Source organism: Oryza brachyantha, chromosome 6 (genome assembly GCF_000231095.2).
Source record: "Oryza brachyantha chromosome 6, ObraRS2, whole genome shotgun sequence".
Lineage (NCBI taxonomy): Eukaryota > Viridiplantae > Streptophyta > Magnoliopsida > Poales > Poaceae > Oryza > Oryza brachyantha.
The window spans coordinates 5,562,258-5,573,535 of NC_023168.2; the positions used below are offsets into that span (position 1 = coordinate 5,562,258).

At 40.8% G+C, this 11,278-nt stretch overlaps 1 protein-coding gene across 2 annotated transcripts; it reads right to left on the minus strand.

The window, feature by feature from the left end:
- Positions 1-3,307: 3,307 nt before the first annotated feature.
- LOC102707404 (alpha-mannosidase 2) lies at positions 3,308-9,589 on the minus strand. Of its 2 annotated transcripts, XR_005812003.1 has the most exons (5): positions 8,871-9,589; positions 8,641-8,790; positions 7,720-7,752; positions 3,808-6,705; positions 3,308-3,710 (listed from the first exon to the last, which is right to left on the minus strand). XR_005812003.1 is itself a non-coding variant. In XM_006655898.3 (4 exons), exons 1-4 carry the CDS (start codon positions 9,486-9,488, stop codon positions 3,949-3,951), a joined length of 3,558 nt encoding a protein of 1,185 aa, XP_006655961.3. In that variant the 5' UTR covers positions 9,489-9,589; the 3' UTR covers positions 3,308-3,948. The 2 variants fall into 2 exon arrangements, 1 of the variants encoding a protein (XP_006655961.3); XM_006655898.3 differs by having other exon boundaries at positions 3,308-6,705.
- Positions 9,590-11,278: the final 1,689 nt, after the last annotated feature.

The following is an 11,278-nucleotide window of genomic DNA, read 5'->3' on the forward strand; positions in this document are numbered from 1 at the left end:
ACCACCCTACGACCATCCCCTCCACAAGGTCACGCCGTCTCCACTCTCTAGTCTAGCCATCACCTACTCACCTTCTTCCTCTAACTTTGGTTGCCATCCACCACCGTGGACCAACAAAACTATGAGTAGCAGGGATCGAGGCATCAAGGGCCCATGGAGCATTGCATATCGTGGATCCAGCAAAGGTTTCAGCCCTATATCTTGGCAGCATGGGTGACGACCTTAGTGGGAGCTTTGTGCTGCCAACCTCGGCCAAAGCTCTATGACAGCGACCTTGGCAAGGGGCTTCAGGGCAGCTAATAACAACTGTGACCTCGACAAGAGCTTCATATTGGTGACCTTAGTCGAAACTTTGTATTGGCGATGACCTCATCGAGGCGAGGCTTCGGGGCCACGATTAACAACGATCTCGGTAGGAGCTTAGGGTGGCAACCTCATTGTTCTCCTTGCTCCAACCGTAGGTCACAATGGAACAATAACCCAATAAGGCTCCCCACACGTGGTTGGGCATACCAAACGTATTTCTTGACGATGCCATCACACCCTACAGAAATCATGAGTAACCCACTAAAGCCACGCTTCCCCATCTTTCTCTTCTCCAAGTAAGTAGATCTTTTACGTGATGAGTTGAAACCACTAACCATATAGGTGCATTATACATGCCCTAATAGGTCTCCAGTCCTAAATGGAGTTTGATCCCCACTATGTCTACAAATACATTGCTATCTTTATTCGATATCCTTTCTAGTCTCAATCTACCAATATGTCGCCATCTTTATTCATCGTCCTTTCTAGTCTCAATCTACAGTGGTACTGTCTCTCCCCTCTCAAATCGCCGCATCTCTCTCATGTTACCAGTGTGGTCGCGTCACCGTATGCTCCTGCCCGCTACCCCACAATGTCTCTACCTTGTTGTCACAAGTGGCTATCTATCACCTTTGCCAATCATATGCCTAGCCGGTTCTAATGGCTGTTTGCCAGACCATGATTCTCTACAGTAATGCAAAGAAACATTGTTTATGATGAGAACAAAAAATATCGAAAACATTATTGAAATACTGTAGCTATAGTATTTCTAAAACATTGGTCCCTCTAGTGTTCCTGTAGCGAGCAATCTCAGCCTTCCATTTGATTCAACGGCAACAAAATCTCATGCACATGTTACTGTAGCCTCTGCAGTAGCTGTATGCTGTTGCAAAGGATTCCTTTCCCTGGCAGCCACCTCACTCCCAGCCTCTACCTCGCCACGCTTGTTGCTGCTCTACTCGCTCATACAACAAATGACGCCATTGCCGTGAAGTTCTGAATCGAAGAACAATCGTAGTTCACCACTGGGACCTTGAATATTTTATGATTGTATGGAACTGATGATGCTGTGATGCATTTGTTTATTTGCCTGTTTGGTTCATGGACTTTTGGTTGATAGTTTGGATTATGCGATTATTAGTATGGAGCGAGTATCATGCATTTGCTATTTTGCTTGTATGGAATTATGGATCGTGGGTTTTTGGTTGATTTGGTTACTTCATTTAATTACAATGTGTTGGGGTGCATTCGTTGGCGTGTTGACCCATGCACCTTATCTTTTCGCTTATTATTATGCTTATAAACCAAAATTTAAATTTCAACTTTAAATTTAAAGTAGATTTTGATGGTTCATCGTAGTTTATTTTTAAATTTAGTTTTTAGATCATTAAATACACTTTATTTGTAAATATGGCATTCACCTTTTTTACCTATCACCCCCACGAGCCTAACTAGGTCAACCTGGCTAGCGAACCGAGCTGAACTTCTAGCTTGTCACATGAGCCAAAACAACTCGTTATCCGAAAGTCAAATTGGGCTGAGCTGGCTTCAATAACCTACTTGGGCCGTGTTCGTTAGAGAGAGGGTAGGTTAACTTATCCTGACATAAAAAACGTAGTAATAGATTAATACATTATTAATTAATTATTAATTATTAAAAAATATAAAATATATTAATATGATTTTTTAAAACAACTTTTCTATAAAAAATTTTGCAAAAAATATATTGTTTAATAGTTCGGGAAACGTGCACATAGAAAACAAGGAAATAAGTTAACTTATATGGAGCAACAAACGTAGCCTTGGAAGGTCATATAACTTGGTTAGTTGGTTAGCTCTGGGAAATTTGGTTTTCCGCGAACTCAAATTTAGAAATACATCACCTAAAGTTGATAGTACACTTCTTATAATTGAAAGCATGTAATGTGCTAGTTTTTTAAAACAAGCCTGAGAAATGACAGTATCACCTCTTTGCACAGCGAGAGAAACCCGTAGTCATCGGGAAAGGAGAAACTAGAAACACATATAAGTTGTAGGGGTATTTGGAGTTCCTTTTTTAATCCCTGGTCACAAAGACCAACTATAAAATGAGGTACCTTAATAGTAAACTATAAGTCAACTATAAGCATATATAGCATATGTATAGCATATGTAGAGAAAAGAACATATGAAAAATTAAAAGTGTGAGCTCTCATACAAGAGGTACCTTTATACATGTTCTAAGATAGATGCATTAAATACATAAGTGAGAGAAAGAGAAATAAGAAAAATAATGAAGCTAATCTATTATACATATTAATGCTTATAGTGGCCTATAGCTGCATTACACATATAGCTATATATGAAAAATAAGTGTGAACTCTGATTAGCTAATACTTGGTTCTACTATTAAACTATAAGGCCAACTTGCGTGTTCTACTTCATGGTCTTGCGCCTAACCGAGCAATCAGACGTTCATAAACACCAATTTAATATTTAACACATGACCCTACTTTGAATGGTGCCCTGAGAAATGAACATATATGTTCATTGTTCCCTAAAACTTTAGCCTTGCTGTTTATTTGGTGATTCAATGGTGATGAGTTATACCAAGTCCAACCTGTCATCTCTGATCTCATAACTAATATAGTATTCCATCCATTCCACATTATAAGATTATTCTAGTCTTGCCTAGATTCATTTACATGCTAATGAATCAACACACATACAAAACATATGCATTGATATATGAATAAATTTAGACAAAATCAAAAAAGTCTTATTATTAATATGGAACGGAAGGAGTACTGGTAACCGATGGTCACAGTCCTTCATGTAAAGTAGCCTTCAGGCCGCTTCTTAGGTCTGGCCCTAAGTATACAGGAAGTTAAAACACTTTTCACTCCTGGAAGAAATAAATAAACAATACTATTTAACACCGTTTTCCGGTGACAAGAACTGGCAAATATTGGTGAGGTCTGTAGCAGGGACGGATGCATAAGACCCAGAAATAACCCAGGTATGTTCGAGCAATCTTCAGAAAATGTTTAAAAGCATAATCTGTACAAGTGAAAACGCTGAAAGCAAGAATTAAGTGTCTACACTATTTCAGATCTTGCCAGCAGGTTCTGTGATCACACTACAAAAGTCAGATACCAAAAGGAGGTACATAAAATTTTGCTCATACATATAGGTTCAGATTTGTACTATGGTAGCACTAAAAGAGATATAACACTACAGACTACAGCAGCAAGCATGCAGAAGCTGTAATAGCATTGCAGAAGTGCAGATCTGCACTTGAGCAGAAAGAAATGTAAACTACTCCTACATCAATTTACTTGCTTGAATTTGCCCCAACCTTACAATTTGTCGAACAATCACCAAGAAGAAAGGAAGTATATGCACCTGTGTGTATCGGAAGGTTGCTGGAAACAGCCGAGATGAATTATGAGGATAGTATCCAAAGGTCATCCAAGTACCCGATGCCTCTATATTTACAACTTAGAGAATCTCGATAATCACCTGATATTGATAGGAAGTAGAGCAGATATATGTGGAGAGCAGACGCTCCAGTAGAATCATTATGCAACTATGAGTTGTTCCGGATAAAGCCATCATCTCCTGTTAGAAGCACAGATCAAAATCAACAAACTGCTCGACATACTACTCTTCCTGCGATGATTGTGGCTGTAGGTCCAATTTGTATGCCTGAATGTCCATTGGTGAGATAAGAACGTTTCCCTCCTGAGCTACATCACCAATTTGCTCAAGGTACCCTAGCATTTCAGGGTCGTCATGTAAGAGATTCAGAGAAGTTGCCTTCACATCCAGAACTGCAAGATCTTTGAACATGTAGAACAAATTCACAGGCTCTTCTCCAATAGTTGTACAATTTAATCCACCCTTTCTGCAGAATGATGCATCCCAGCCTCTTCGTTGCAACAAAATAGCAAATCTTGCTTCAACTGCTTCAGAATGGTGAAATTTTAGAGGCTGAGGGGCCTTCAAGTTCACAACATGTACATCACAGGGCAAAGGAGCAGCTAACGGAGCAAATGTCTGTTGAGGAAGCTTGAACAATTTTTCTTGACTTTTTTTGCTCACAAAAGCATGCATTGGGTAGTTCAAGTGTGCACCCACACGATGGGAGAGAAGAGATGGTTGAAGAGTTAGTAAGCTGTGGGTTTTAGGCAAAGCAGAAACATTAGACTCCCTGAGAAGGTGGAAGATTACATTCATAGGCCGGTTGTCCATCACTCCCTGGCCCAGACCACGACCATCATCCTGAGTTAGTCTCCGATCCAACATAATCTCCAGCCACCCATTTTTTAAGCTTGCTGCCCCTAATGACTGCTTGGAGTGTACTGAAAACCGATTGCCTAGGGAATCCTGTAAAAAAGCAAGTGATGGCATTGGGTAATAATTGCCCTGCAAAGGGATCTTATCATACATCTGCCTCCTACTCATCTGAAAGCCGTTTTGATCAGAATAGAAGACTCCTTGGTTGTCAATATCTGTCTTGAATCTGACGATCAGCTCCTTGTCATTAAATACATGGCCCACAAGTTCAACATGGTATTCCTTCTCAATCAGCATATCCTGTATGGAGTCTCCACAGCTATAAATGCGTGTGCTATGTGAGATAGGTGACTTCTGCCACTCTGTCTTTGGAAGGGAATGGGCTTCTTGAACCAATGGTCCTTGACTAAGGATGAAATATCCTCCTTCCTCAACAACAGGCTGAGCTTCCCCTATTGGTTTGAATAAGTATGCCCCACTACCATGGCTGCTGTACATGCCAATTTCTTCACCAATCTCAGTGTGTTTCTCATCCTTGCTGCGAGTGACTGTCTGGAGGAGGCCGTGCCTTACATCAAAAGAGAGAGTGTGGTAAGAGTTCTTCATCTCCACTGTTTTCTCTTCCAGTTTTGAACAACCATATGGTTCAGGGCAAGGAAATTGCCCAGCAGTTGTGAATGCCTTTACCACAGCCGGAGTCGCTTTTTCACAATCCTCATAACCAGTAGCAACATAGTAGGTCTCCAGACCTAGTGCAGGAATAGAAGCTCTCCAATAGAGACGGTGCTGGCCAGTAGAAACCTTGTCACCACTGACATACTGCCACTCGGGGGAAATTTGACTTTTCAAACAAGAACCATTTGAGTTGAGAACAGATACATCAGGATTACTTACAACAACCATAACAATCTCATCCCTCGTTTGCTCTAACGGGTTAAAAAGGACAACAGAATGTGATTTCCCTTCACGAGGGTTGAGAACCTTGTATACAGGTTGAACATCATATTTTGACCGTTCCTGCACTGGCTCAAAGTGCGATAGTAAGGTAGGATCAGATCTGTCATGGAGATCACCTAAAAGCACTTCAACCGCCCTGGACATAAAAAGCTGCAAGTCTTGCAATGATGTGTGCATTCGAGTTCCATAGTCCACTACAACATGATCCTTAGCTGTGCCAGTTACACCATCATGATGCTGGAAAAGTGCCAGATTCCTCCTAGCTGCAGTCAGCTTGTGTGAAAAGCTGATAGAGAGTTTTGCACATGGAAGCCTCTGACAGTATCCTAGAACAAAAGAACTCAGAGTCTCCGAGGCACGGAGTGTCTGTTCTAGTACACGGTCAACTGCTTTGAAGAATGGCCTTGATACATAGTAACCACTCCAGTAATCCTGATTTCTGTCAGCATATGTAAAGAAATCACCTGACAGTGTTGGAAAACCTGGCAGCTCAGAAGAAACCAGCTCACCAGGGCGTGTATAGTTTATCCTTTCAGCTTCATCTCTCAGTGTGGTGAAGTAATCCTCCAGGGTACCAAATTTTACTTCAGCCTTAAGATGGGGATTAGAGTTTATGTAATCAAAAAGCTTTTCATAATTGCGGAACTGTGCTTCTGCTTCCTCTGTACTAACATAACGAAAATCATCCCCCAAAGGAATGAGAAGTGTATTCGTTCTGTACAGGGTAGACTTTTTCCTGTATTGGTCTAGAAGTTTCATCGCTCTCTCTTGCACATTATCAGGATTTGTTTCAACTGGATCAAATCTCCATGGGCAAGATTCATAGCTGAAGCTACGCATTCGAGCAAAGTCAAACTGGCAGCAGATAGCTGGTTCTGGTCCACAGGTGTGAGGAATGTCATAAGAATAGAAGGGCATCATATGAACAAATATATCAGTCGTTTCATCTATATCCCAGTTCTGCCTCCATAAATATTCAAGGTTTTTATTCATCGCAAGCTCCTTTTTCAATTCATAATGTGTTCGCTGGATCAACATGTTGTGGAAACCCATTCTCCTCAGCAGATAAGCCATGGTAGCTGAATAACCAAATGGATCAATTGACCAAGAATTTTTAGGGACAACTCCAATCGTATCATTGAGCCACATGTTTCCCTCCATCATCTGAGGAAGAAGAATAGAAAAGATCATTGTGATTAAATAATTGTTCCAGCCCATATATAATAGTCTTATAACTGAAAATTATAGGTATGTGCATTATTGCAGGTTGGTTCAGATTAATGTGACTTTGGTGTGAGAATATAATAGAAGTATGCAAACTTTTCCCTATACAAAATCAGGCAGTACAACTATCATTAAAATAGGGTCAAATCTAAGGACTATGATCAAAATCTAGTTATCAAGGGTTTCTTGTTAAAAAAAAGTGATTCTGAGTTCATACTTTTGATAATCAGAAGAGGTGCATATTGCTGAACCAACCTGTGCTAAAAAATAAAGTGTCTTCATTGAAACCTTTTATTATGAATTATTACACATGTAACTGAATGGTGAGATCATTAAAACACGAACATATTGCAAAATTCTATCCACAATAGATTGTCCCTGTATTTTTCCTTCAAGAATGCCATATAAACACAGACCAAGGTTGTATCAACAAAAACTGTGATAACTTTATTTAATTGGAGAACAGACCAAGGTGTATTTGTCCAGGCATACGCTTTTTCACTTGTTAAATTGTACTATATATGCAGAATGTCAATGCTATTGAAGAACACTCAGGTGCAGCTCAAATAGCAAAAACACATGACAGCAGGTGGCATTAAATACTCCCTCCATTCTATATTATAAGACATTCTGGATTTGCCTAGATTCATCCGTATATCAATGAATATATTTTGTATATGTGTCTAGATTCACTAACACACATATGAATCTAGGCAAGGCCAGAAAGTCTTATAATGTGCAACGGAGGGAATACATGTTTGCAGGGCATTGTCCTAAGGTGTTTTTGTCAATATGTACAATTTACTTTTACACGTATTCCAGGTCAGTGATACAATATGAAAAGGAATGGAGCACTTTATTTAAGCATAAGGAATAAATTAGGTAAGAACATGACACATTTAGCACAGGGAAGATAAAAATATAAATGATGCACAAAGACTCGAGTGTACTTGCCTGTTCTATGATAGCAAAATAGTGGGAGTTTGCCTGCAAGAACAAAAGAGGATTACATGTAGCTTATTCTTAAAAAGGAAAAAATATCAAATACTTCTGATCAGAAAATCTATAACTAGGTATCAAACCAACACATAGGAAACAATGAAACTAAATTTGCATGCCTCCAAGGACCTCTACATCAACCCCAAAAAAGGCAATATTAGACAGTTCATTCATCAAATTGAAACTTGATCTGCCTAAATACTTCCTCTGAATCAACTGTTCTCAAGGAATAATGAGAAGAAATATTGCAACAATCATCTATTCAAATCACAAGTTCTGTTTTATTAAACAATGGGTGCCAAGTATCTCATGGCAAGAGGTATAATATTGAAAACATGTTAGACATATCAGTGTTTTTGTTGATCCTTTATCCAGTGCTGAATCTCCTCTTCAAGTGTACCAACAAAGTGGTGTTTAGAAAACTGATGAGATCAATATAGAACCAGTATGCTGGAGAGCATCGACCATCAAAAAACACATTTGCATAATTCAAAACAGCAGTGTGTACACAGCATCAAATTAACATAAAACTGATTCCTAACCATTGAAACTGAGGGCCAATCAGGTAAACCATAAAATGAAATTTCACTCCATTCCTATCCAAGCAACAAATGTGAATCATGCCATGCCTCGAATACCAAAAATATAACCGACAATCCAATCGAACCACTACATTAGTAACCAAGCAACAAATGTGAATCGTACCTATAACGGACAATCCAATCGAACCACTACATTAGTAACCAGGCAACAAATGTGAATCATACCATGCCTCGAATACCAAAAGCATACAACAGACAACCCAAACAAATAAGTAAAACCCGCAATCTGCTCCTAAAACCCAGGTCTAAACCACGAATTTTCATTCTATCTCACCTCATCATTCATGACCCAACCTCCACTGACAATCTCCAGCTGCCCGTCACGCACAAGCTTGGCGAACGCCTCCTGCTTCTTCCGAGGGGCGTCCCGCCACCACCTCTCCAGGTATGACATCTCCTCCCATAAAAATTTCCTGCGCGAATCCTAAATGACAAAAAGAAAAAGTTATGAGTCAAAAACCACACTAAAACCCTAATACCGAATCTGGTTTAGATCGCAGCGACCTTGGAGAGCGACTCGATGATGGTATCGAGGATGTGCCGCGACTGTTTCTCGTAGTACTCCTCGACGGTGAGGCGCCATCCGGGGTCGTTGTGGGAGTGGGGCGCCACGAAGACCTTGAGCTTCTCGCCGTCCCACTCGTTGCCCTTGTAGGTGACCTCCCACCCCTGCTTCCACGCGCCGCCGTCCACGTCCAGGAACTGGATCCGGTCGTACAGGTCCTTGGTGGTGATGTCCACGTGCGCCTCGCGGCCGATCCGGGCGGCCACGGCGGCGGCCGCCGCCTCCGCCGCGGCCGAGTCGCGGCGGAAGGCCGGCCTGCGGGTGAGGCGGGGGCGGGGGTGGCTGGGCGAGGTCACAGCGGGGCGGGAGGAGGAGGAGGGGAAGCCGAGCCGGAGGAAGGCGAGGAGGAATAGCGCAGCGAAGGCGGCGGCCGCGAGGTAGAGGACACGGCGGGAGGAGGACGACGACGACGTGGAGGCGGAGTGGGCCCCGCGGCGGCGGGACGCGGCCGGGGAGGAGAGGCCCTTGGAGCGGAGGTGGTGGTGCCCCTTGGGCTTGGACGTGGTCGGGAGCAGCGCGCCCGAGCGGCCGCCGCCGCCTCCCGAGAAGAAGGGCATCGCCGCCGCCGGCGAGGCGAGGCGGGCGGAAGTGGGAAGTTGGGTGGGGTGGGGGGGTGGAGGGGAGTGACCTCCGCGTCGCGGGTCCGTTTCGATTTGGTTTCCGGTGATATTTTTTCGTCGAAGGGCACAGCAAAGCAGGGGAGGTGAGAGAGAACTATCCTCGCTGCAGGATGAACTATCGCCTCGCTGACATCTGGGTCCCACTTAAATGTGGGCCAGCAAAGTAAGAGAGATGTGGTAGTGTGTTGCACTGTGACGTTTGAGTTTGGTTGGATGCGTTCGTCGTGTTTATGATGGTGGCATTCGTAAGTCAGTCGTCCGAGGCTATAAGCGGATTCGGATTCAGGATATTGTATCGTTATGTTTTTTGACATCGAGTTGTGTGGGACATGTTAGTATCCAATGTTATTAAAAATATTACAGTGCAATGTCACTGAATCCGCGTCCCTCCGAGTGCAGCTTTCATTTGGGAGAAACAAGAATTTTTGATCGGTTTTTCTATAATTGTGTCATCTATTTTTTTTCACTGAATAATATGTATGTAGACATAAGCTACAGGTATTCTTTTATTTACATGAGACTTAGGTTATATAGTAGTTATACTATTTAGTTAAGTTATAATTATATTATTGTTACATCCATGTGATTTTTAAAGAAATTATGTGATTTTAAGAAAAACTAATTCAGACCAATGTGATATAAGGCACTTCCAAATATCTAATATGATTATTGTGTAGATTGTTAGTTGGTGCAAAGCTGGAAGAAATATTTTAACTATCCATAAATATGATGGTCCACTAATGAGTAATACTATGATCTATTACGAGGGCACTGTAATGAGTTTTAGTAATGAAAATATGGCAACATGTTTGATACTGCTCTCGTTGGACATGCCGAACACAAATTTGCTCAAGCTTTGGACCAAGTGGTCGAATTGAACACGAGCCACATCCGAGCCAAAAAGACAAAAGGCCATGTTTAGATGTATTTGGAATGTCAAATGGCAAAAGTTTTGGTGGCAAAAGTTTTGGTATTGTATTTTTGTAAGTTGGTGTTTAGAGACACGTAAAAGTTGTCATTTTTTGGCAACAGTGAGAGGTGGTCCGCGTCACTATGCACTTTTTGGTAAAATTTGCTGCTCTAGATTGCCAAATGTTAAATGCAAAGTTGTTATTTTTTTATCCTAGTGTTTAAATACCATAAAGTACTTTAAAATGACAAAACTTTTGCCATTTTGAAGGATCTAATCAGGCCAAACTCAATATCGGCTCAAACTTTAGCTGAGTTCGCAGTACGTATTTAGTTATCTTTTGCTTTGTTTCAACATTTATCACTAACAGCAATAAAAGCACAATTTTATCGATACAAGTAGCTATTACATATATTACTGATTTGCTTTGAAAAATACAAGAACTATGTATAATTTGCAAGATGTTGGGAGAGATAATGATTACTGTCAATCATAAATGGAAATATCTATAGGTGGCATATATTTTTAGTAGTTTTATTGTATTTTAAAATGCAAGCATTTCTAATACCATTAATGATGCTAAGTAGTTTTCTTATATTTTCAGAATATGTATTGATTTTGTACTGTGTTGTAGGTATTTCTGATACTATTCATAATATTAAGTTATCTCATCAATATTTTTTTAATTAAAACTTTTTCAATTTTATTCTCACACACCTCCCAACCCCTCATTCAATCCTCATTTATTAAGGAGCTTTAGAGTTTTTTCTTAACCTTAATTATTGTTTATTCATCTATAAATATTTATGTTTTATAA